Source organism: Vulpes lagopus, chromosome 13, assembly GCF_018345385.1.
Source record: "Vulpes lagopus strain Blue_001 chromosome 13, ASM1834538v1, whole genome shotgun sequence".
Taxonomy (NCBI): Eukaryota; Metazoa; Chordata; class Mammalia; order Carnivora; family Canidae; genus Vulpes; species Vulpes lagopus.
Genome location: NC_054836.1, coordinates 21,006,588 through 21,034,168, shown reverse-complemented (window position 1 = coordinate 21,034,168; position 27,581 = coordinate 21,006,588). Strand labels below are relative to the sequence as shown.

Genomic DNA, 27,581 nt, shown 5'->3' with positions numbered 1-27,581 from the left:
CCGGGGTCCTGGGATCAAGTCCCACATCAGGTTCCCCGCATGGAGCCTGCTTCTCCCTCTGCCTGTGTCTCTGCCTCTCTCTGTGTGTCTCTCATGAATAAAATAAATAAAATCTTTTAAAAAAAAAAAAGTGTTGTTGTGGGATTTACAAAAATAATGCATGTAAAGGACAAAGGTAGATCTTAGCATATAGTTTGCATGATGTGTTATTATTATTATTTTTTAAGATTTTATTTATTCCTGAGAAACACACAGAGGCAGAGACATAGGCAGAGGCAGAATTAGGCTCCCTGTGGGGAGCCCGATGGCGGGACTCCATCTTGGGATCACGACCTGAGCTGAAAGCAGACGCTCAACCACTGAGCCACCCAGGTGCCTCTGTTACTTATTATTAATTTTAAATAATAGAATGTCAACTAATGGATTCTTGTAAAAATACCTAGTTCTTTCCTCTCTGTTCCAGTCCTGGGTAATTTCTGATGTGTGGTCAATAGCCATCTCTAGGTAAGCATTCTTCTTTGGATTTTGGAATAGCAAATAAGAGGAAACACCTAGAAAAATATTTTGTGTAGAAAACACTGTCCAAAGGAGTTGGGTGTGCTAAGGGGACTAGAAAAGATTCTTAAAAATATTAGAAAATGACTAAATTGTATAATAACACTGTGTGTTAACTATATTTGGAATTAAAATTTAAAACTTTAAAAGAAAATAAAAATTAAAAACATTAGAAAATGGTTATTTTTTAAATTATTTTCCTATTTCTTCACCAAATATTTGTTTAGAGCTAACACTCACTAGGACCTAGAGTTACAGAGTGAATATGGTATCATTGCCTTTAAAGTGACCAGCATTAAGGAAGGTGAGAGAGTATAAACATAGAGTGTCATAGTTCTTCAGTGATTTGTGCCACAATGATTTTTGTTTTGTTTTAGAGAGGAAGAGGGGATGGCAGAGGGAGAGGGATAGAGAGAATCCCAAGCAGGCTCCACAGAGCCTGACACAGGACTTGATATCATAACCCTGAGATCATTACCTGGGCCAAAATAAAGAGTCAGACACTTAACCTAACAGAGCCACACAGGCACCCCATGTTTCTTAAAAAATTATTTTAGGAGGCAAGATAGTTTTTAAAAGAAGAAAATTCAGACATAAAAGAGAATAATAAAATGTTGATCTCCTAGTCCCATGCCACAGATAACCTATCTTTCCAGAGGCGAACATTTTTATCAAGTTAGTGTTTTGTTCTTTTGCTAAAGTTTCTTAGTACCTGCAGAATTAGTTTTAACACAACAGTTTGTTTATTTTAATTAAACTTTTGAAATGTAATATGTAGTCTTTCATGTTTAAGATTATTGAATGTGATGCTACTTACTAATCCATTGCTAATAGAGTGCTCTAAATATGTTGTCTGGTTTCTCATTGTGATGGAGGTATTCATTTAAAAGGTATCCAATTTAAAAAATATTTATTGGGCAGCCCCAGTGGCTCGGCGGTTTAGTGCCGCCTTCAGCCCAGGGTGTGATCCTGGAGACCCAGGGTTAAGTCTCACATCAGGCTCCTTGCATGGAGCCTGCTTCTCCCTCTGCCTGTGTCTCTGCCTCTCTCTCTCTCTCTCTCTCTCTCTCTCTCTCTCTCTCTCGCCTCTAATAAATAAATAAATAAATAAATAAATAAATAAATAAATAAATAAAATATTTTAAATAATAAAAAATAAAATTTATTTTTTTTAAATTTTTATTTATTTATGATAGTCACACAGAGAGAGAGGCAGAGACACAGGCAGAGGGAGAAGCAGGCTCTATGCACTGGGAGCCCGACGTGGGACTCGATCCCGGGTCTCCAGGATCGCGCCCTGGGCCAAAGGCAGGTGCCAAACTGCTGCGCCACCCAGGGATCCCCTAAAAAATAAAATTTAAAAAAAATTTATTGATTGTAAAATTAAGGAGATTAGGTGACAGCCAAAAAGTCCCATGTGGGGTATGATCAATTTAGCAAACCAGTATAAATTTTCTGGTAGGATTAGGTCTTTTGCCAAATAAAAGATTGGCTCCTACCCTGGTAAATATAGAACTCTCCTGTGATTCGGGTATGAAACCGTATAGGAGTCATACTTCAGCTGCAAGTTGCTTAAGAATATATTAGCTATTTCCATTTTCTGCTGCAACAGGACAGTGTGCTTTTCTTAGATAATGGTAATTACTTTTATATCATAACCTTTTATTGAAGATCTTTTTGCAAAGTAGTATACTGGGTACTTTATGCTAGTCATTGGACCTAAACTGTCCTATCACTAAAAAGGTTACTCACATTTAGTAGATGAGGAACTTGAGGTACAGAGATACTAAGAACTTTACCCAACACCAGACAGCTAAGTAGCAGAGCAGTGATCCTACAGTGTCCTGCTCTTAGTGGGGAGTGGCACAATTCAGATGGAGATCTGAATTCTCAGAATATACATTTTGACTATGTGTTTGAATAGTCTACTTCTCTGAAAAGTCATTTTCTTCAGGGAGAGTTGCATGTAGAAAGGTGGAAGAGAGAATACCCAGCTCCACTAGCTGATCGGCCATAATGGTTGAATGCAGAGAAATGGCCTCCATTGAATGTGCTGAAGGGGATTGGAATAAGGAACTTTTTTTTTCTTTCTCCTTGGACTCAGAGATCTTCATCAAGGAAAAGAAGTGAAAAAGGAATTATCACAGATGTGCTTGTGGTTTAAAAAAATTTTTTAAACCGATGAAAACATATTCTATTTCTGACAGTTTTGAAATGTTAAGTCTTTGTAGGTTTAAAACTCTGCCTGGTATTTATGGCTATCTCTTATTAGAGCCAAAATTTTGAAATGTTACGTTTTAAATTTTAATCATTATAAATGTTTTTACCCCTTTTAATTTTTTAAGTTTAATTTTAAAAATAAAAAAAATAAAACCAATGAAAACATTTTCTATTTCTGACAATTTTGAAATTTTAAGTCTTTGTAGGTTTAAAATGCCACCTGGTATTTTTTGTTATCTCTTCTTCTTTTTTTTTTTTTTTAAAGATTTATTTATTTATTTATTTATTTATGATAGACAGAGAGAGAGAGAGGCAGAGACACAGGCGGAGGGAGAAGCAGGCTCCATGCTCAGGAGCCCAAGTGGGACTCGATCCCGGGACTCCAGGATCGTGCCCTGGTCCAAAGGCAGGCGCCAAACCGCTGAGCCACCCAGGGATCCCCTGTTATCTCTTCTTAAAGTACTTTGCTTGTTTCCTTGTGTGACTTGAGATTTTTAGGCTATGAGCTGTTCATTTTCCTTGGAACACTATATATGAAAATTTTTTGATGTCTGGGCTAAAGGTAGGCTCCTTTTTATTTATTTTTTAAATTCTAGTTGACATACAGTTCCACATTGCTTTCAGGAGTAGAGTTCAATGGTTCATTATATACATATAACATCCTGTGCTGCTCATAACAAGGGTGAAGGTGGGCTCCTTTTGAGAGAGCTTGTGTTTGCTTCTGTCAGGTTCCTGGAGGTACTACCAATTCAAAACTTTGCCAGTTTGAGAGTTTTCATGTTACCCAAGAAATACAAATTCATTATACAACCCCATGTAAGACAAGCTTAGAATTCCTAATTATTCCCAGGGGAGGATTTGCCCCTTTTCCTTCTCTCATTCTCCAGAACCAAAGCAGTTTTTCTTATGGTGCAGAATGGTAAAAGAAAGCATTTTAATTTTACCCTTACATTGAGGATACAACCCTTTGAGGTCCATCTTTATGGAAGAGGAATGTTTTTAAGGACCAGAAATTGGATAAGGCAAGAGTGGTCTCTAAAGTAGAGACCTGAAGGAGGTGTTCAGTAACAAGGCTGTTCAATACAAGGTCAGCACCTGAGAGTAAGTACCTCCTTACATTTTGTGACCTAGATGCCTCGCTTGACTCACGTTAGTTCTACCCTTTTCTTTTAAACTTAGCACTTCAAGTAGTACCTGCCTGTCCCCTGGGACATCAGCAATTAATGTTCAAATTCAGATGTCTGTCAGGAATCTCTGGGTGGCTCAATGGTTTAGTGCCTGCCTTTGGCCCAGGGCGTGATCCTGGAGTCCGGGGATCGAGTCCCACATCAGGTTCCCTGCATGGAGCTTGCTTCTCCCTCTGCCTGTGTCTCTACCTCTCTCTCTCTCTGTGTCTGTCTCTCATGAATAAATGAATAAAATCTTAAAAAAAAAAAATTCAGGTGTCTGGCAAAAGTCAGCTTTAGGGTTCTGCTTATCTCACCTAAATTTTGGCTTGAATATTCCTTACTAACTCATGAATTTGAAAAGGCTTTTACAAAATAAATTGAAGTACATTACCCAACATTTTTGTTTTCAATGGGATGATCAGCTCAAATATCCTGTCTGCCAATGGCTAAGGCAATTTAATGCCTTGAAAAGGAGATGCTCAAGATGGCTTGCCCTTGAGAATTTTCCTTCAGAATGTTGCAATATTACACAGGCAATGCCTATGATAATTCCTTTTTTTTTTTTTTTTTCACTTCTTCTCTTTGATGAAGATCTCTGAGTCCAAGGAGAAAGAAAAAAAAAAGTTTCTTATTCCAGTCCCCTTCAGCACACTCAATGGAGGCCATTTCTCTGCATTCAACCATTATGGCCGATCAGCTAGTGGAGCTGGGTATTCTCTCTTCCACCTTTCTACATGCAACTCTCCCTGAAGAAAATGACTTTTCAGAGAAGAAGTAGACTGTTCAAACACATAGTCAAAATGTATATTCTGAGAATTCAGATCTCCATCTGAATTGTGCCACTCCCCACTAAGAGCAGGACACTGTAGGATCACTGCTCTGCCACTTAGCTGTCTGGTGTTGGGTAAAGTTCTTAGTATCTCTGTACCTCAAGTTCCTCATCTACTAAATGTGAGTAACCTTTTTAGTGACATGACAGTTTAGGTCCAATGACTAGCATAAATTTAATTTAAAAAATTAAAAGAGGTGAAAATATTTCTAATGATTAAAATTTAAAGCTGAACATTTCAAAATTCTGGCTTTAACAACAGATTAAACATAGCCAAAGAGAGAGTTAGTGAACTGGAACATAAGAGACTTACTCAGAATAGAAAGAGAGATTGAGACACAGAGGAAAGTATGAGATGGTCTAATAGGTATAAAAGAAAACCAGAAGGAAAGGAGAGATAATATCTAAAAATTCTCCAGAACTATTAAGCTGGCAGTCCTTAGGTTCAAGAAGCGCAACAAATCACAAATGGGATAAATAAAAATAATCTAGACTAAACATGTCAGAGTGAAAAAGCTGAATACTAAAGCTGAAGAGAGCTCATAGATGGCCAGAGAGAAAAGCAGGTGGCCCTTAAAGGAGAATGGTTGAACTGACAACTAACTTCAAAAAAGGAACAGTAAAAGCCAGGAGACATTGGCACAGTATTTTCATTGTGTGGAGGAAGAACCTTTCAACCTAGATTCTATACCCTGTACAAATGTCTCCCAGGAACAGGGATGAATTAAAGACCTTGTTCAGACTAGCAAAATTCAGAATGCATATCACCTAGAGACGCTTACTAAAGAAAATTCTAGAATGTACTTCAGGTAGGAGGAAAGTGATCCAGATGACCGTTTCGAGTTGTAGCAAGGAATGAAGAGCAAAGAAAGTGGTAAAAGTTTAGTCTAAATAGCATTGTGTGAATTTAAATAATTGTGTGGTGATAATTATAATGCTTCATGTTTTTAAAGCTAGAAGTAAAGCATGTGACAATAAGATGGGGGGATTGCTTATAATGTAAGTCCTATAAAATGCAAGTATTATACAGGAAGAGGGTAAAGATAACAAGGACAATAAGTGTACATATTAAAATTTCCAGGACACTAACGCTTAGAGTAGAAACCAACTGTGAATGTTGCAATAGATAGTGGGGAGATGTCAGAAGAAAGAAGGCAAGAATGGAAAGGAAAGAAAACTGGAAAAGGTGAGACATGTTTTATAGGTTAGCTTTGTGAAGGTGCCTTGCTCAGAGACTAAAATTCCATGTAATAAAACAAGGTGCCACTTACTGGATTTTCAGCCTGTCCAAATACAAGCATCGTTGTTAGTGAAGCAGTATACAATAGAAGAGTAGAGAATGAGAGTGGTAGGAGTGTTATTTCCTACCCAAAAAAAAAAAAAAAGCTTGAGTCCCCAAGATGCTTTGGTTAGAATTGCAATGAAATTAAGGAGAAACCAGTATCAAAGTCCTTAAGCTAAAGAAACTAAATAGTAGGTTTTGATACTTTATATTCAAATTGAAGTAATTTCAGTATCACTGATCTCAAATCTCCAATTGTTGGCTGGGTCATTTGGTTTTAACACCAGTGACACAATCACGTAACAGGTCTTGGCACCAGTGCCATTTCTCAGCAAGATACTGAAACTCCCCCTGTTCAAATCCTGGGCTCTTGGACCTCACTCTCCCTTGACTGGGCTGGAGAGGTACTGCCAGACTGTGTATAGAAGGGTTAACTCACTTGGGGGAAACCAAAAGGAATGCTAAGGATCAAGACCTGACATGCTGCCCATTGTTTGTAGCTCCAGGATCAAAATATACAATTATACATGCCAAATAAATTCTAAACCTGTAAGGTAGGAAAGGAGGGGTGGCTCTGACTACAGGTGCCAGAAGCATTAAATAACCTCCTCAGACAAGGTGTACCACTGTTGTCCTGAATGCTGCAGGTCCTTCTGTCTGGTATTTTTCCCCGTGCTAGACAATGTGCATTCACTGCAGGAGTCTCTCTTAAGCCTCGGTCTCCCAGACCTGCTGGCTCCTGGTGCCGGGCCCTGACACAGAGGTGCCTTTATGAGTGTAATTACCTTCTCCTGTATTAGAAATACACTGTTTAGAGCTGTAGTTGCAGGTACAGCTAGAATAAGCAGGAATTAGCATGCGAAAAGACTTGCTCCAGCCCTGACTTCTTTATCAGCAATCATTCTTAAGGTTTTTTTGTTCCTCAGATTGATTGGGTAGGTGTGATACCATCCAAGATGAAGAGTTTTGTTTTTGTTTTTTTGTTTTTGTTTTTGTTTTTGATGAAGAGCTTTAAAAGAAGAGATGTTGGAAATTGTGTGTGTGTGTGAGAGAGATACAAATCCTGTTGTGTTCTATCTTTTGACAATTTCATGCCTGACAGAACTGCCAGAGTAAACTTTGAGTGGATGATTCCAGCAACTTAAGAACTGATTAAGCTCCCTTGGGCTTTCCAGTGTCCACATCAAAAAAAGCATGAGAAGTGGAAGAAAGAATTCTTTAGCCATGGTGATACTATGACCAGCGTCTCTGAACCTGAGTGGCCTGTGCTGACTGTAGACAATTAACTGGAGGTTAAGTGATACCAAGCTTTGAAGAATTTTTCCTAGACTTCTAAAATAGAATGATGATGAGAGGCCTTAGAATGATACAGAATAGGAATGGAGCCAGAGTGGAGAATTAAACTAGATCTGAGTTTTGATTCCAGTTTGTTTATATGTAGGTCTCCTCTGAGATGCCTTTTATTGTTCCTGTCTGTTATTAGTGGGCCTTTTGTTAAAAGGAAATAAAAAACCAGTAATTTTCCCTCTTTGGAGAAAGTGCTTTAATGAATAGTAAGAGATTAGATGATTGCATTTTGCATTTATGAATTTCCCCCCAAGTGATTTTACTGTGTGTGCAGAGGAAATGCAGGGCCGACCTGAAGAGTGTGTGAGGGCAGAGTTGCCTGGAGAATCGGTGAAAAAGACTTAAGGCAGGAAAATGTGGGCTTTACTTATAGGGCAAGGACATTTAAAGATTTATTTTAGGTGGCACACACTTTGTAATTTATTAATTTTTTAATGGCCAAAGTAATTATTTTAGTGTTGCTGACGCAGACTCTTGTGCAGCATGGAATGTTGCCCTTTCTTATAAAGTTGCATGTTCAGAATGGCTAATCACTTAGTAAAAATCCTACATGGGGCAAGGAGATTTCAAGTCAGGCGGGTTTGTGTTGTGATAGGGGACTGGAGAAGGGATATTCACTGTGAAATGAAGGATTTATCAGGGAATCTGGGAGAGAAGCATTCTTACTGTAGGAACTTTGAAAGCCTTCTTCACAGCCTGCTTCCCTTTTCATTGTGCAGGAGCCATAGGTCAGGTGTTGCCTGAGGCAGCCTGACAAATTGGCACCTGCCTTTGTACCTTAGACCTGAAGAAAGTAGTGGGGACAGAAGGCTGGGGAAATGTAAGAAGTGTTTTTCACCAACCTTTTGCAAAGTTAGCCATCCTTGGGAATTGGGCTTTGATGCCTGGGGTATGAGAGAGGCCAGGGACACTCCGTGACTCAGGAGGGTGATTTGCTGCTGGGAGAGGCAGGGAGACCCACACCCCCTTGTCCACCTGGCTTGACTACCAGCAGGTAGGGTAGGGGACACCTCCTCGGGATTTCCGTGGTTTTTCCATCATTTATTCCTAAACTCCCAGCCCCATAGGTTTTCTTTCTTCTTGGCTTTTCCTTCTCTCTTTTCTCAGATAATAAGAAACCTGTGGCCTCTTTCATGGCCTGATCTTCACTCTAGCATGCATGAATTATCTGACGACATTGTCTGATTCCAGGTAGGAAAAACACATTTTCCTGACCCATTTTTCCTTTGGTATTTCATGGCGCAACTCCACTTTTTCCTTGGATTTGTTCTCTTATTTGTTGGCTTACTTGTGTTTTAATCAGGCCATTTTTCTTCTCAGGCATCAGGAATATTTTCAAATGTCTTTTTAAGCATGTTGAACCCCTTATAAGGCACTTGTCACACAGATACAGTATTTATTGTCATGATTTCAGGACAGGAGGAGGCGTCCCTTCTTGGGAAGACCCAACTGCTGTTTCCCGTGGCCTTATTCTTCTGTGTCACAGGGAGGTTTCTAATTTTGCATCATGTCTTCCTATCATAGCCTTCCTATTATATTGCAGCCACATAGCATCGGAGAGGCTAATAACTGCTGTTCTCTTCCTTTTTTTAAACTCATATTTCAGTACAAAATCATCAACTACTTCTTCCTGAGCTCTTTGTATCCCCAACAGGTTATAGATCTTTGTTTGAAAAACTAAAAGCTTGGCTTTGGTATCTAATATGTTTCTCCAAGAAATGTTTGTTTTCCTTGTAGGAGCCTGACAAAATATCCCAAAGCCTCTTCTTTCTCTTCTAAATTGTGCATTGTTGTTGTTTCTGTGTAAATTGGCAGTCAAATCAGTGTCCCCAGAACAAGCCTTAGGCTCCAACTGACAGCCAGAGATTTTGCTGAGCATTCTCTGGCCCCTGGTTCCTGGCCCCTTGGTGTTTACTCTCTGAAATAGGCCACAGTTATACAGGCAGATAGAAGAGCATGAAGAAAACTACGAACAGTACTGAGAAAGTACAGCTAGTGTGGAGTTTTATGGAAGTCACTCCCTGTCTGCCTTCTCATTAAAGAATCCTCAGTGGAAAGGGTGATATTTGGGGTTTAAATGAATGAGGAGGTGATGTTCCCAGTTTTGCAATCATCAAGGTAGTTGCAGGGTGATAGGTGTACCTTGATTCATCAGATGAATGGGGTAATGAGCAGCTTTACCTGACGCTGACCAAAGAGACGAAAATGGGAAAGTGAAGTCATTATGAAGCTTTGAGAAGGGTGAGAATATGGGGCCAGTCCACAGGACAGTGGAGACCAAAGATGGCAGTAGAGTTTTACAAACAAACAGAAAGGAAATTTAGGCAATATGACTGTGTATGAGATGTGAGACCATAACAGTCCCTGTCTCCCCAACCTCCCCCCTGAAAAAAAAATCCCACAAAACCATACACTGTGAATTTAAGGAGAAGAAAAGGATAAGTCAGAACCACAGAATGATGGTCTCAACAATGGAATGATTATTAATATTATTGTGGAAGGAAATGCCCCAAAACATTTACAGTTGTGGTGGTTATCTCTGGCTGGTGCAATTTAAATTTAAATTTAAATTTTTAATGTTTTTCTGTATTGTCTGTGATGAGCAGTTAATATTTAATAATTGAGGGGGGAGGACATTTTGAGGGAAAAATATCACCAGGAATAAAATAGACTGGAACTTGGCTCTACAATGTGAAGATTTGGGAGATGAGGTTAAAAGTAAAAACTAATAGATTTTGCAAAAAGCAAGATTTGTGGGAGAAAGAATTGTATTAGCCTAAAAAAATTACTCCAAAGAGATTTGTTTAGAAAGCCGGTAATATGACAATGTTTCTTTTACTATAGAGGGGGGGCCAGTCATGAAGATTTACCTGATCTTAATTTGAATTGGTTATTTGGCACCTAATTTTGAATATCTCCTGAACAAAGTATGCCAGAGAGAGTAAAGGGCTAGCAGAACTTACAGGAAGGTTTGGAGGCAAATGAGGAAAAGGAAATAAAAATAGCCAGCTGAAAGTCTCGCCCTCCCACATTAACTGGTCATAAGGGGAGTACTGATGCTGTACATAGATACTGGCAGTCTACTGCACTTTTCCCCCTTGAAAAAGCTGGGGGAGGTGGAAAGATTGGAGAATCCTGTCCTGAATATTGAACCTGTCTCCGGCATTGCTCCAAGGATGTCCCCTGAGCAAGCCAGTAGTGTGGCCATTAATAAACATGCAGTTGATAGATTAATCATCCTGGGCATCCGTTTGCACCTATAGAAAAGGAGGAATTGGGTGTGGTGGTTTTTGTGGTTCTTCTTTTCAGTTAGGCATTTAACAGTTTGGGGGTTGACAAGATACCGAAATGTGGGTTGTTTGGCAGTACTTGATGTGGATCTGCCTGCCTTTTATATATATATATATATATATATATATATATATATATATATATATAATGTGTGTGTGTGTGTATATATATATGTGTGTGTGTGTGTGTATATATATACACACACACACACACACACACACATACAGAATGGACAAAGATAACACAGCCATGGATGAATTGACTGAGGAAGAGCCAACATAAAAGATTCCAGATTCCAAGCATTGGTCCTGGTTAGAAGGATGGGCCAAGCTATGATGAAGTTTACTAGGATGAAATAAAGTCCTGCTTATGTTACTTATTTAAAGCAACTAATTAAGTTACAGTATCCCTAGGTTAATAGCAATCCCTGTGAAAAAGACTAGGGTTTTTATTACCAAAAGTCTCAGTTTGAGTCAGGAGTGTAATGATGGTGTCTGAAAGCAAAGACTATAGTAACAGATGTTGTAGTGTGAAGGAACTTTGACAGAGAGGAGCCTAGTTTTGAGCAAAAATACCCGAGATCCAACATAATTTGACCATACTAAAATGTCACCGGGCCTGGCTATATCTGTTGAATCTGGATGGATTCATTATTTTCTTTGAAGAATCTCTCAATTTAGTGGAAATTTTTAGGTATTAGAAATCTGTGAAAGAAGTTGCATTAAATCATTAGGTGTTGAAAGGGGTGACTTCCTTCCCATTTAGATCTGCCTAAAACACAATATATGTCTTGTGGTTTTCATTAGAATGCTATGTTTCTGGGCACACATCAGTTTTCAAGGCCTCCCCGTGCATTATTTTGGCACCAGAAATTATTTGAAGACTTAGCTCTAGTTGCTAATTGCTCTACACACAGCTCTTAAATGGGTAGGAATTATTGTAAATATTTTAAGGCTTTAGAACAAGCATTTATCAATGTTTCATACCCTGGGGGAGAAGGGGTAAGTATGTGAATAAATTAGTGGATCCATGAACCCCTTGAAAAGGTATATAATTTTTTATGTATGTGTAATTTTTTTTCTGGGAAAGAGTCCAACACTTTCATCAGAGTCTCAAACAATTCAGAAAACAAACCTCTTCCACTAGCACCTACATAATTTGTCTACTTCCTAGTATGTAAACAAAGGGGTACCTTGCTTGTTGTTGCCCATCTTCTGAGAACAGATACTCCTTGAAATGCCAATGAATGACTTGCCATCAGTAGGGATTTAAAAGGATATTGCAGGCAGAGTTCCAAGAGTGTTTTAATTGAAATCTTATCATTGGAATAAATGAGAACTATTCCCTTCTTCCTCATGCCGCGCAATAAAGTTAGTTTTATTTTTAAAAACAAAATTCAGATTTATTACTTGTAGAATTTGGGTTATTTTTTTTTTCTGTTCCCCTTTCAACTTGTGAGTACAAACTTGGTCTTCTCCAGGAATATTTTGTTCTGAGGTAAGTTCCAGAAAAGCTTGATCTTCTCAATGGGATATGTGTTTCATGTGGTTTTTCTTCCTTTTCAAATGTACAGGGTGCCAAAGCATGCTTTCTGCGGGACATTCCTTTCTCGGCCATCTACTTCCCGTGCTATGCTCATGTGAAGGCTTCCTTTGCAAATGAAGATGGGCAGATTAGTCCTGGAAGCCTGCTCTTGGCTGGCGCCATAGCTGGTGAGTGGTCCTCGCAGAGTTCTGTTCTCTCTGAGCCCCTCCTATGGCACTGCCCTGGGACTTTTTTGCTTAGAGTTCTTGATAGGATGCAAATGAGGTGGCTCTAGATTGCTTTGAATACCTCTGAAAAGAAGGAGAAGAAATTAACCTTCTGGTGGATTAGATTAGGCAAGCTTAATTTCTTAACTCCAGAAAAGGCTCATTGAAATTTGGTGCATTTTGTGATATTGTTGAATTCCGAGTTCTGTATTGTTTGAGAGTTTTGCTTCACAGCATAACAGTGATAACTGTTCAGTGGAGAGTTTTTAAAAATATGGATTGGGCTTTTAAAGGTGCCTAACCAAAATAGTACATAAATACTTGTACAGAATTTAAGCAGTATTTGTTATTTAATAACCTTTTTAAAAAGTTTTTTAAAGACTATTTGAGAGAGAGCGCCAGCACAAGTGGGTGGAGGAAGCAGACCCTTCACTGAGCTGGGAGCCTGATGCGTGGGGCTCCATCCCAGGACCCTGGGATCATGACCTGAACCAACAGCAGACCCTTAACTAAGACTCCCAGGCCTCTCAGTAGTAGTTAATATTTAGATAAAAGTAATGTAGAATCAGGAACAACTCGGTGGAGGAGATCTGATTCCTTGTAGCTGTGCTACAGGAACAGGGTAATGTTAATTGAACCCCAGAGGGAAATAACTCTTGTTTTCAGTGCTACAGCGAATATGTCAATAGAAAAAAAAAAAAAATAGATGAACTGGAAGGTTGTCTTCTACATCACAATGTAAATTTCCAGAGGAATATAGCCACAGCAGGAATCCATTCCATCTTTGATGCTCCTATTTCAGAGATCCAGGCTTGAATGAGCTGGATTCGCTTTCCAGGTGGTGGCAAACATTTAATGAGTTAACAAACCCTAAGGCGGTGGAGGGATGCCTGGGTCCAAAGGTTTTTATAAAGGGGTTGTTCTTCAGAGATTTGTGGCTTGAGTCTCAAGAGAACAACTCCCTCCTCTGAGAAGTTGTTTGCTGTTTCTTGGGCCCCCTGTACCTGGGGAGCCCTTGAAGGCAAGAACTTATGAAGCTCCTCTCTAGTTCTTTGTTAATCCCTTTTCTTTTTAAAAGGCAGTGACATTGGTGAATGAGGTAGGGTTGTCCTTTCCTGGCTGCTCAGGGACCTTCCTCCATAAGGGCCACTCTGCCTCTCAAGAAATCATGGTCTTGAGACTAGAATATAGAATTCCCAGGTTTTTGTTTTTTGGGTTTTTTTTTTTTTTAAGATTTTATCTATTCATGAGAGACACAGAGAGAGGGGGGGCAGAGACATAGGCAGAGGGAGAAAGAAGCAGGCTCCCTGGGGGAGGCTGATGCAGTACTTGATCCTGGGACCCCCAGGATCATGACCAGAGCCAAAGGCAGGCACTCAATCACTGAGCCCCCCAGGTGCCCCTAGAATTCCCGGTTTTAATCCCAACTTTTCCATTGATTAACTGTGTCCTTTTGTATGTCCTTTACATGTGCATAAATGATAGCATTTTTTCTATCAAAAGGTTATAATACAATGTATTTTGTATTATTTTGTACATTGTATTATATATTACTTATTTGAAATGAGGTAGGACCTTAAGGGGAAAACTGCCATACCACTTGAATAGTGTATTATGTGGACAAGTTACCTAACCTCTGCCAGGCCTCGGTGTCCATGGCTGTGAATGGAGATGATACTTGTACGGATGACAGTGTGTGCCTGTGAGATACAAGCAAGAACCTGTGAAGGACAGAGCGTTGTGCCTAGAATACAGCATATACTCAGTAAATGTTAGCCAGCATTACATTAAATCCAAGAGAATCTGTCTAAATTACTTTAGAAATCAGTTGTAAAACCAGAAGATATATCTGATAGAGCTCAGATCAAAGTCTAGGGCTCTGTCCAAGCCCTGTTCTCCTCACACTACTAAAAGAGCGCCTGTAACTCTTCCCTTAGAAAAGATAATCACCCAGAAGGAATTTTATCTCCAGGTAGGAATTTCCTAAGTAATCCATGTTACCAGAGCCATAGAAATTACTGGCTGATTTTTTCTCTTTTAAGGTTTATTTTCTTTCTTCTGTTACTTTTTTTATGATTAGGAAAATAATATTGCTAATTGTAAAATATTTGGAAAGTAACGGTAAATAAGAGAACATAGTCTGTTATTCCACACTATAAGATAATCCCTATTTAACATTTCTGCTAATTTGTTTCTCCTTGCATAGTTTTTAATAGAGTTATAATCACACTGTGGATATGTGGTTTTCACTTAATTTCATAGCTGAAGCACTGTTAGCCATCGCAGCAAAATGGTTTATGGCATATGCTATGGGGCCAGACAATACAGGTTCAAATTCCAGTTTCCAAAATCTTTTAAAAAAGGGGGGGTAGGAACCCCTGGGTGGCTCAGTGGGTTGGTGCCTGCCTTTGGCCCAGGGCAGCATCCTGGAGTCCCAGGATCAAGTCCCATATCTCAGGCTCCCTACATGGAGCCTGCTTCTCCCTCTGCCTGTGTCTCTGCCTCTCTCTGTCTCTCTCTCTTTCTGTGTCTCTCATGAATAAATAAATAAAATCATTAAAAAAAAAACAAACCACCAATTCCAGTTTCCCCACTTAGACCTGTGTAACCTGCGCAAGTTCTGTAACCCCTTTCTGCTTGTTTCTCTACATAAAAAGTAAAGAATAATCTTAGTCTCATAAGATCATTCTAGAGATCAGCATATATAAAGTAAATAAATGTAAAGATCCAAGAGAGTACCTGGCACATAATAAGTATTTTTATTTTTTTATTTTTTAAATATTTTTATTTATTTATTCAGAGAGAGAGAGAGAGAGAGAGGCAGAGACACAGGCAGAGGGAGAAGCAGGCTCCATGCAAGGGTCCCGACGTGGGACTCAATCCTGGGTCTCCAGGACCGCACCCCAGGCTGCAGGCGGCGCTAAAGCGCTGTGCCACCGGGGCTGCCCAAATAAGTATTTTTAAATGTTAGATAATACTTGGGATCCCTGGGTGGCTCAGCCGTTTGGCACCTGCCTTCGGCCCAGGGCACAATCCTGGAGTCCTGGGATCAAGTCCCAAGTTGGACTCCAGGCATGGAGCCTGCTTCTCCCTCTGCCTGTATCTCCACCTCTCTCTCTCTCTCTCTCTCTCTCTATCTCTATCTCTATCTCTGTCTCTCTCTATCATGAATGAATAAATAAATAAATATTTTTTAAAAATTAAAAAATAAATGTTAGATAATACTTTTATATATCTTTTAAAACGTTATAATTTTTAACTGCTGCATATTTATCTAGCCCTTAATCTTAGATACTTAGATTTTTTTTTTTTTCAAAAAAAAATGTAAATACACTATATTGAAAAAAACATCTTTGTGCTTAAAGGCTTTTCCTCTTTTCTGGGGCATTTCCTTGGAGAAAGAGATTCTCTCTAATGTGAGTGTGCTGGTAAAAAAAATATGACTTTTGATTTAATGCATTACCACATGATTCTTGGAGATAGGAACTGGAACATGCTGCTATTTTAGCCCTGCGGCGACCCTAGTAGCTTTCAGAGTTGTTTTTCAGATACCTTCTCTGTTCGTTATCTATTGCTGCATAGCCGATTTCCCCAAAACTGACCAGCTGGAAACAGCAGACACTGATCATCTCACAGTTTCTGTGGCCTGGGAGCAGTTTATCTGAGGGCCTCTAGCTCAAGGTGTGTCATGAGGTTGCAGTCAAGGTGTCAGCCAGAGGCTCGACTAAAGTTGGGAGGTTCACTTTCAAGGTGGCTTCAGGCACATGGCATTGACAAAGAGGCCTCAGTCCCTTGCCACACAGCCTCACTGGTGGTCACCTTGGATGTTCTTGGGACCGTGGCTGACGTCCCCCCACCACCACCCCCGAGCTAGGTTAGAAAGGGATGAAGGGAGTGGGGAGAAGGGTGGTAAAAAAAGACAGAGGAAGGAAGCAAAGCAGTTGCTGCCATGTCTTTTGTGACCAAGCCTCTGTTTCTACACTATCCTATTGGTTACACCAATCAGCCCTGTGTAACATACAGGGAGACTGAATAGAGGCAGAGGTGTGAATACAGGAGGTAAAGGTCACTGAGAGTCATTTGGGAGCTGGCCGTCATGCTTTATTTTCATTTTATTGTCCACCTTGTCCTTCCCTGCAGTATAAAAAATACAAGACAAACTGTCATTGGTTTTGTTCTTTAAAGAACATGTTAGCCTCAAAGCTTGATGGTCTAGCATATTCCTCAAATCTGTGTAAATTCTGTCATGACAACTAGGCTACTTTCTCAGTGTGTAATTACAGAAATCAGAAGCCAGTGGCAAATGTCATAACTATCATTTTCATTGAATTTTAGGGATAAGACAAGGACGTGTCTATATCATCCTTGTTTTTCAGGCTTATTCTGGAGGTTCCATTAAATGTAGTAAAAGAAGAAAAAGCAGTGAGAGATATAAATATTAGAAAAGAAGATATGAAACTATCATTTGCAACTGATTGTTTAGCTTAAAATCCAAATAAAATTGCCAAAAAATGGATCAAAATTAGTAAGTATTGTATTTTGTTATAAGATGAGCATAATAGGGACACCTGGGTGGCTCAGTGGTTGAGCATCTGCCTTCGACTCAGGGTGTGATCCCAGGTCTGAGGTTCGGGTCCTACATCAGGCTCCCTGCATGGAGCCTGCTCTCCTTCTGCCTATATCTCTAAGGGAAAAAAAAGGATGAACATAATAAACTATATCTGGCAATAGGCAATTAACTGATGTCATAGGAGGAAGCCGAACAACCAACTGCTCAGTGTAGAACCCTGCTGGCAGGCTCAGCCAGAAGGCCAGGAAGATTTCTGTGTAGACGTGTGTTGTACCCAGTGCAACAGTAGCAAGGACAGTGAGCACAAAAATACACAAGTGGGGACTGTTGGAAGATGGATCAGGCCCACATATTCCCTTTGTGGATGCCAGTGAAAGCAAAGCCATTTCCTAGAGAGGAGACACAGATGGAGTAGGCACAGAATCCCAGGAAGTACATACCAGGGCCAGAGTGATCTTGATCTGTGTCATTAAGAGAAAGGAGAAAAGCTTATCTCAAAATAAACACAATGAATAGCAGTTGACCACTAACCTTTTAATTGTAATACAGAAATGTCTCATTATTATTTTTATGTGCATTTTTATGTAAAATATAATTTTATGTTTAAGTTACTCTCCTACATAGAGTACGTATATATTTTTTGTTGAACACTTATAAATAAGATGGGTCTGGGATTACATTAATATGATCATGCTTTCTATATTTTGATAGTAATTTCAGTTATTCAGTAAGTACTATCTTTTTCTAAAAATTTTATTTGACCTAAAGTTCGATTGCTTTAGCAGGTATTTCAACAGAGGTGGTTGTTGAGATCTCAAAACCTGGAGAATATTGACTTTTCTTTTCTTTCTTTCTTGTCTTTTTTTTTTTTTTTTTTTTTTAGGTTTATGTATCTGGTTGTAAACTGGGAATATCTTTAAATCATGGAAACATTTCCATTATTTCATAGGATAGAGTAAGCCTAACTGATATGTGAATTTATGTTCATTGACCAATGTGCCTTAGTGTGTCACGGTGAGAGCTGAAGCAGGGAGCCTGAAATTAAGAAACTAAATTTTAGGGAGGCCTAGGTGGCTCAGTGGTTGAGTGTCTGTCTTTGCTTCCACTCAGGTTGTGATCCTGGGGTTCTGGGATCGAGTCCCATACCGAGCTCCCCACGGGGAGCCTTCTCCCTATGCCTATGTCTCTTCCCCTCTTTGTGTCTCTCATGAATAAAATAAAACCTTAATAAAAAATTTTTTTTAATTCTCTGCAATGAACATGTTGCTTCTTGATTAATGAAGGGCATTTCAGTATGGCTTATGTATGATCTCAAAGAAAGGATATCTAGCGCTTCTCAAATTTTAGAGTTTTGTCATACCCAGTGATTTTAACTGTCAGCAGTGAAATAAAGGATAAGTCACCTTAGACTAAGTTATAATTTGGGAGCATCTTTAAGAGCTAATCAATGCATAGATAGGGAATTGCTAACTATGTGTGATTGTCGTGATGCTCTTGCAGATATATTAAAAGAATTAAGTTAGAAGGGAAGTACTGTTGACTCAGATTTGTTAACGATGTGGACATAAAGGTCAAGATAATTTCAAAGCAATTCTTAGATCCTTAAAAAAAAGTCATGGAGAGATTGAATCAAAGTAATAGACTGAGCATATTCATCTTTCTCTCCTCTTGTCCCAAATACCTTAAAATGTCAGAAAATACATGCTTTAAAACTCCTTTTGGCACTAGAAAATGTCAGCACCAGGCCTCAGAAGGCTGGAGATGGAAGCATATTGACTCTGAAACTAAGCTGGACAGTGCCACAGCCCAGGACACTGGCAGGAAAAACTGCTCTCCATGTAAGAGCAGACCCAGAAAATTTTAACCTATGAGTGAACAATTGGACACCTGGCTTTGGGGTAGGCTTAAGGTAAATCTTTAACAGGGCTTAAGGAGTGGCACTGGTGGCAGGAAGGTGGGGCTGGGTCCTTCCTGCTTCTTTTTGTCTGGAGCTTTAGGCAATGCTTGAATCTAGACCAGGCCAGAGCTATTTTCTGAAGAAAGGCATCACTTGCCTGAGGAGGGCAAGTGTAAGGAATCAGAAGAAAGTAGGGGAAGGCTTAAGGTTCCAGACCTTTACCCTGATGGCCAAAGTAATAAACTAATGGGAGCTCTTCCCAAGAGGGATATAAAATAATTTCTTCTACTTCCAGACTGAAGTGTTCCACCTTTCAGTGACTCGGAAGGTCCCAGCCCTGCCAGGCCACCTCACCACCTTATACCTAGTTAACTGGCCTCCCCCATTTCATAAGGCCCATTGCTGGCCCTCCCCTTCAGGAGAGGAGCCTGAAGGTGAAGCTGACCTAGGGGGTGGTAGAAGCCAGCACTGTACTGATGAGCCTGTTCTTTGAACTTCAGGATCAATAGAAAGCGGGAGGTCCTTCAGACGAGCAACGAGACAAGTAAACAGGAATTTCAAGGAAAACAGGCAATTCAGAGAAAAGGAGAACTTTTTAAAGCACTATAATTAGGATCTGCAGAGAGAATTGAGAAGAACAGGGTTTTGTTTTTTTTTTCAATGTTTTTTATTTAATGTTCTATTTTTTTTAAGAGGGGGATAGGGGCAGAGGGACACACAGAGAGAGAATCCTAAGCAGGCTCCATACCCGATACAGGGCTCAGTCTCACAACCCTGAGGCCATGACCTGAACCAAAATCAAGAGTCGGGCACTGAACCAATTGAGCCACCCAGGCGCCCCTTGAGAGGAAGAATCTTAAGGAACCTTTCTTGAAAATTAATAGAAGGATCGTCAAAATAAAAAAGCCATAAATGGTCTGAATGATAGAATGGATATGCTCAAAGAGCACATTAGACATTTAAAAAGTGAAGTCACTACAACATGGAGCAAAAATAGATAAAAAAGGAAGAGCAAATGTAAGAGACGTGTAGGATTAGTCCTGGAAGTCTAACATCTACTTAATAGGAGTTCCCTAGAGAGAAGTAGTATAAAAGGTGGACACAAAACAAATCATTAATAAAAGTCGACTCATCTTTTCATCTGCAGTCCTGGGTACCTTCAAAATGCCATGGAAAGGATGTCTTGATGGCATTGCCAGGCACACCAACCTTCAGGAGGGAGGGCATATCTCAAGTTCTTTTCTCCCATAACTCAAAGGTTACACTTCACAGACATGCCTGAAGCAGAGTGAAAAGTGAATATAGGAAAGGAGAAAGTAGGAGCTATATGAAACAGAGCAAATAAAAGTTAAACCTGAGAATAGATTTAAATAACTGGTGACTTTAGTGTATGTATTTTTATGTAAGAAGGGCTTGTTGGCAAAGGGTGCAAATAAATGCTAATTTATTATACATACGGTAATTATTGTACCTCTGTGATAAATGTTTATTAGGAAGGGATGGAGATCAAAAGGGAAACAAACAACTAGAAGTAGAGAAAATGAAAACCACAGTATAGGATAGCAGAAATAAATCTAATAACCACAATTATAACATCTAATAACACAATTAACAAAATCTAATAACACAATTATCCATGATTGAATGGATTCAGTGCCCCTAGTAAAAACAAATGCTTATTTTAGATGAGTTGTGAAAGGGAATCTAGTCATCTGAAGTTTGAGAAAACAGTGACATAGAACAACTGAAAGAGAGCAGATTGAAAAATATGTATTAGGCAAATACCAAAAATAAGCAAGTTTAGCAATATTAATGTGAGACAAAATGGAATTCAAGGTTTAAAGAGGCACAGAGGCATATTTTACACTTACAAAAGATAAAATTCCCTAAGAAGATAGTGCCACCCTAAATAAAGAGATAATACAAGGCCACCTGGAATTACCAGGAATTGAGTTTATTCGGAACTAGTGGAAGAATCGCAGTGAGGGACCCATGTTCTGGAATAGGCTATAGGCGATTCTGTAGGCAAGAAGTCATAACCGGCATGTAAGCCATAAACTCATTGGCTTGAGCATGAGGACACCTTGCTTGCCACATGTTCATTGGCCAGGAAATAAATCTCAAGTCTTCTCCAAATCAAGCATTTATGGAAAATCAGTCTCTCAGTTCTCAAGCTCCGTTCTTCTGAAGGAGCATGCGTGAGAATCTCCACCTCCTGCCTTCTGGTTCCATTTTAAACCGAAATCCTTTCATGGTGTATTGCCATCAGCCACTGTGTATTATCAACATACTGTTGTTTTATAAAACCTCAATTTAGCAGTACGATAAGATCATGGTATTTTCTCATTCCAAATCTTGACACTTCTCTTAGAAGCTGATCCATCAAGTAGATACTGCAGATAAGGGTACAGAGGGAATTTGTGAAACTCTTAAACTTGATCCAAAATAAATAGATATTAACTTTGTATCCCATAAACAGAGAAGCACATTCTTTACAAATGCTAATGGGATATTTATGAGAATTGCAAATTTCTTGCTCCAGAGTTGTATTTTGCTGGCTGTGCTTTCTTTCTGTTGTAAATGAACTTTACTTTCTAGGTGTCAAGCCCCCCTTTAAGGCATTATAATTTCATATTGGGCTGGAGAGCACCCCAAATGATTCTTGTCACATAGGTAGGTAGCCCCAAGGTCTCATTATTTGTCTCATCACTGAAGTTTCAGGCAGGCTGCTGTTGAGGAACCTGCAAGGCTCCCTGTTCCCTAGCTGACTCTTGCTCCCCCATCTTTGGGGATAGAGAAAGCGAGACCTCTTGATCAGTGTTGTCTTAACCTCTTGGAAACCAGGAGAGACTAGGCAAATTTGCCAACCCTGGCCCCTAAAATTAGCAGATTTCTTGTGGCCATGCTCTTTCTGGTATCTACTATTAGTATCTACTATTTTCCTGGCCTTGCTTTGGAGGAGCCTGAGGCTGTTCTCTAGGGTCATTTAGTCAGTCTTACATCAGAAATCCTCCATCCACGAAGAGCCATGGTAACTCCAAGGCCCTCACAGCTGCCAGCCTGGGAGAGGTGAGGGTAGATGGGAGACAGATGAGAGTCCCAGGCAGGATCCCGCATCCCCCCACCCACCCACACACCATCATCACTATTGCTACTACTTCCTTCCACTCAGTTCTGCCAGACAACTTCTCACCCGTTTTTTGGCATATTTATTTTATAATCAATATCTTTACTCCCTGCCCCCTAATACTTCTCTCTTTTTCCATAACAAGGAACTGTTTATGAAAACTAACTGGAGGAGACTTTTTAACCCATGTTATTGCCTGTGTGTCTCCCCCTGTCACTCGGACATGCCTGCTCACTGTTGCAAGGAGGATTTTACTATATGCCTAAAGCAGACAGCCTGGCTAAACTCTTTCTAAACCAGGAAGTGAAACGTAATGGGTGGTGTGAACACAGTGGGTTTCTAAGCATTTTTCATGTTTCCTCCCATTATGTTGGAGGATAAATTCCTGGCTCAAAGTTAAAATAATTCCTCCAAGTTAAAGGAAATTCAGTATGACTTATTCAGTGAAGCATTGGATATAAAGTGAGCTTTTTCACATGCAAAAAATGTGATATGTTTTATAAAAACGTTACTTAGGATAGGTGTTTGTGAGGAACTCAGTAAAGATAGAAGAGAAGGAGATGCAGTTTAGTAATTTAAATGCAAACTTGTACTGTGCAGATTTCCCCAGGCGCACACGCATACACACACACACTCACACACACACACACACACACACAATAACTTTAAAGCTGTCTGTTAGAAGGATGAGATGTACTTGTGAGCCAGACCACGTTGGTTTGGACAGAAATTCTTACAGAATTATTAAGCCTTAAAAAAAGCAAAGGAGATTTATGCATCTGCATTTGACCAATTTGGTTTGGAATAGGTTCATAATGGAAAAGTAATAAAACCATAAGAGACAGTGTCTTCTGAGTACAGTCTCGCTTTTAAAAAATCTAAACATGGGCTGCCCCATTTTGGATAAAATGACTGTAGAAAATTTCCCATTGGTAATTTTGGGAGAGTTTTGTTGCTGTTGTTGTTTCTTTTTCATTGATTATCAGCCAGTATAAATTTTCAGCTTTCTGTCAAATATTTTTTCTGGAGATGTCAGTTTTAGGAAAAAGGAATCCTGAAGTATTATCTATGGGAGTCTCTACCTCTGGTCACCAATCCTCCCCCCACTCCCCCCCCACACACACACCAGTGTTTGCTTAGCCCTCAGTAAAGTCTTTTTCTGGTGTAACTGGAGAGTTTGGGCTTTGGTGGATAGGGGGTGGTTGAATGTGTGTGAGAAGGCACCTCATGTGACTGCCAGCAGCCACAGAAAAGCGTGAAGAGGAAACGCATAACAAACTTCACTTCTGAAAATCGGACCTAATAACTTTGCAGGTTTCTGATTTAGATGGGAAAACAAAAAAGAAAAAGAAAAGCTTTCTCCATTTGTTCCACTTGAAGTAGGGATATTGAAAAATGATTCCTTAAAACCTTTAGCAAATACAATCCTATACCAAAAAGGTTAGGCAGTTGGGGGAAGCGGAGGTGAAGGATGTCTGTGCAGCTTCTGTCCCTGCAGACAGGGTAGTGCTGGCTGTGCTTCTCAGGATGGTGGAAGAGACATTTGATTTCATCAGACTCTTAACTTTCTCTCCACGGCCAGCAGTTCAAAGCACAGTGATTTTTATATAGTGTGAATGTGACCAGACTGTGATGGTGGTGCCTTTCCTGCAGGCATGCCCGCAGCATCCTTAGTGACCCCTGCTGATGTTATCAAGACGCGATTACAGGTGGCCGCCCGGGCTGGCCAAACCACTTACAGCGGTGTGATGGACTGCTTCAGGAAAATACTGCGGGAAGAAGGCCCAAAAGCTCTGTGGAAAGGAGCTGGTGGTATGGAAATAGTTTGTTGTTAACTAAAACTTTCGTATCAGGTAATTTTTTTAAAATTGAATTAAATCTATTATTTCTCCATTTTTTTCCAAAGCTCGCGTATTTCGATCCTCCCCCCAGTTTGGGGTAACTTTGCTGACATATGAATTGCTACAGCGATGGTTCTACATGGACTTTGGAGGCGTGTAAGTATCCTGCTAAATCTGCAGCCAGGTGGCAGCTCCTCCAACACTCAGTGCTCATTAAGAAGGGTATGTCAGTCTCATTCCTGTGATGTAATAGGAAAGATACAGGAAAATATTGAAACCATGTGACCAAACTCATTTCAAAGGGGAAAATACAACCGACTAGCATTCCACAACTCCTTTACTTGATGCAGATTTTTGCAACCTTTGAATGTCACTTTTACCAAGGTAAAAAATGATAGATTCTCACCCCGTTTCCTCTTTTAGAAAACCCGTGGGATCAGAGCCAGTTCCTAAATCCAGGATCATACTGCCTGCTCCCAATCCTGATCACGTTGGAGGCTACAAACTGGCAGTTGCAACATTTGCGGGGATTGAAAACAAATTTGGACTTTACCTACCTCTCTTCAAGCCACCGGCGTCTACCTCAGCGGTTATCAGTGGAGGCCCATAGGAGGGGCAGTGCTGGCGCTACAGAGTGCCTCGTCTCCATGGGAAACAGTGTCTCCTCCTTTCACTTCCATCTCTTGTTTAAATTTAAGTCGAGGCTTTTTATAAGGTGAAATCATTCATTTTCTGTGTGTTTTCTTAACCAGATCATTGTGAAATTATTCATAATTATTCTTGTGGCCTCTGCTCACAAACCTGTGTTTGTATCTGACAATTACTGGGATTTGGTCAACACTAACACGATTTAGGGGAAGGAGCAAGTCTGAATAGAAGTGAGAGCTGCTCTCCTTGGCTTGGGATTATAGTCCCAAAGAGACTACTGAAAGGCAATCATGGTGCTCAGAGCAAAGTGTTTCATGCATGTTTCAGCTGGTAGGAAGCTGGATGCTTATCTATCATTATAAAAAAAACAACAACACTGGAAGTAATGAAAAAAAAAGGATCAGAATTAGCCAGCTTGGCTTCAGATTTTAAACATATACTAATTCTATTTCTGGATTATATTATGAAGCTTTTATGTGAAACTTTTTTTTTTTGTAATGAAAACCACATTGAAGATGTTTAATAATCATACTTTGTTAGTGCTATCAAGACTATTAGAGAGGTCTTTTTAGGGAGGTTCTTGAGGCATTGTATCCTGTAGACAGAGAATCCATGAGATGCAGCACCTCTCCTGGGTGTACTCATTTTGAATTACTGCTCATCTGATGCTCACGTACTGTCACTGCCTGTTTGAGTAGACAGTGTAGGAAAGCACGTGCCCTCTGTCCCGATGCCTGCATTCATGCCCCCTACCACCCTACCCCAGCCCCCCACAGTTGGCACCTATTTGCTTTGAAAAATCCCACTTATTTTTGAATCGTGTAAGACAATTAGAATCTAATAAATGTTTTTATTTAATTTGTGGTGCCTTGCATAATGTTCAGAAGGCTCAAGTGTTTGTGAAGAAGGAAATAAACTATTTTTAAAGCTATTGTTTGCTCTTGTGTATGTCACATGGCGAATGACTGCAGTAATTGTCATTACTGGACTCTGTATCTTTCATTTTCAAGGTGCTTTTATTCATATTGGCATGGCTCTCCTCCTGGCCCTTCAGGGTCATGTGTACCCTGATTTTCAGTATGCTGACATTCAGAGTGAGTAAAAGAAATTACATTTCACCCTAGATAAGCAAGGAACCCAACCAACTGACACTTTCTCTCTGGTCATCCTCAGTGCTTTGGGCATTTGCCCATGAGAATTAATAAAAATTTTCATTTTATAATGTGAAGTTTCACTGGAAGGTGGGCATGAAAACTGGAATGAAATGGCAATTGTATTTTCTAATCTACTCTGATCCTTCCTCATAAGAAAACCAGACATCGCTGTATCTGACATTTGCTGGTATTGGGCCAACACTGTCATTTGGGGAACGGAGCTAGTCTTGAACAGAATATGGGTTTTTTAGACTTCTCAGACTCTGAAGAGGCTGCTGAGAACCTGCAAGCAGTCAGTTTGAACCGAGTCTCCAGAACTTCCCTCCAGGAGAGACAGCTGCGTTGCAGTCTCCATCATACTTCTCAATCAACAGGTTGTCATTAAAAGTTACTGTTCAAAACTGGGGAGTATCAGAACAAAACAAAATTGTGAAGCATCAGCACCATCCATGGGTCTGATTTTTTTTTTTCCTAAGTGAACAAAAGCTTTATTAGCCTCGCCAGAAACAGAAAGTATATATCTGTGGCTCCCTTTGAAAAACTAAAATGAAAACCACTCCCTCTGTCTACCCATCCTCACCCCCCATCCGTGCTCAGTGTGAAAAGTGATCAGTAGTTCTGTTTTTTTTTTTTTTAAGAGTTTATTCATTTATTCATGAGATAGAGGGAGTGGGGGCACAGGGATACAGGCAGAGGGAGAAGCAGACTCCATGCAGGGAGCCTGACATGGTTCTCGATCCCAGGACTCCAGGATCATGCCCTGGGCCGAAGGAAGGCACCAAACCACTGAGCCACCCAGGGATCCCCAGTAGTTCTGTTTTAATCTCAGAGACCAGTCACAAAACTCCAAATATGTCTTAGAATTTTGGGTGATGTTGCAAGAACAAATCACTCAAATGTTGGTATTTTGCATGTGGACAGAAGTCCCTCCGTGAAAATCTCTGTGTTCCTTTTGTTCACTTGCTAGAATTTGACAGAAGATCAAGTTTTCATAGTAACAACAGTGACCCAGATCTCAGAAAAGGTGCATTTATTGTACCTGCTGCTTTTAAGAGTTATCGCTATATTTACCTGTAGCTGAGGGCGATTTTCTGCAGTAAAGAAGAAACCAGAGAAGCCAGAGGAGATAGGGCCAGAGGGCTGTGTTTCTTTAAAATCCCTGGCTGTTTCTGTTCAGAATAGGCAGTGACTTGAGACACTTTGAAGGAGGCCTAATTTCCATCTGAGTTCTGCTCAGTGGGTGGCGTGACTGTGACATCCTTGAATAGTTCTGCAATCACCGTGTGGTGAAAACCACGTCAAATTTGTTCTGGGTTTTCCTTCTTCCTGAAGTGACAGCACAGTACGTCGGCAGTGCCGGCAGTACCGTGGCTGCTGTTCATGCAGCCAGGCATTTCCCTCCTTAATGCTGAGGAGCTGAAAGATGTGTAAGTCCCCGCAAGCTGCCTGCCCATCCCAGGGGCCCAACTTCCCCCTGCTGTGCTGGCCAGGCCATGGAGTCTTTCAGCTCTGCCCTTGGTCCACCTCCTGTTGCTTAGGGCATGGGGGTAGAGGCCTGATTTTTGTAGCAGCTTTTTTTTTTTTTTTTTTTCAAGGAGGGGAAAAAATGTGAAGCTGACCACAAAGTGAACACACTGATTCTTGGGTTCCAGTCGTGGCTGGATTTCTTGAGGCTGGGTGGCATGCTGTCGCCAAACTCATGCTACACCTCATAACCCACAACCATTTGCTGAGCTCCCTGGGGTCGCCTTAATCCCAGCAGCCAGGGTTGCACAGGGGAAAATAAGAATTCTGGCACAGAAAGGAGTCATTTAAGTGCTTATTGCATTTCAAGCTTCAGTTTTTACTTAGCTAAAATATTTACCATTGCTGGAAAACAATGTTTAAAATTTTGTGCTTA

The 27,581-nt window shown here is 40.1% G+C and overlaps 1 protein-coding gene across 2 annotated transcripts in view; it reads left to right on the top strand.

The window, feature by feature from the left end:
* The window catches only part of SLC25A13 (solute carrier family 25 member 13), a 185,364-nt gene extending 159,906 nt beyond the window's left edge, over positions 1–25,458 (top strand). For both annotated transcript variants that reach the window (XM_041727316.1, XM_041727314.1), the window contains exons 15-18: positions 12,267–12,405; positions 23,692–23,850; positions 23,945–24,035; positions 24,303–25,458. In XM_041727316.1, coding sequence (XP_041583250.1) covers positions 12,267–12,405; positions 23,692–23,850; positions 23,945–24,035; positions 24,303–24,489 — 576 coding nt within the window. In that variant the 3' untranslated portion in view covers positions 24,490–25,458. The remainder of the gene's footprint in view (positions 1–12,266; positions 12,406–23,691; positions 23,851–23,944; positions 24,036–24,302) is intronic.
* The last annotated feature ends 2,123 nt before the right edge of the window (positions 25,459–27,581 follow it).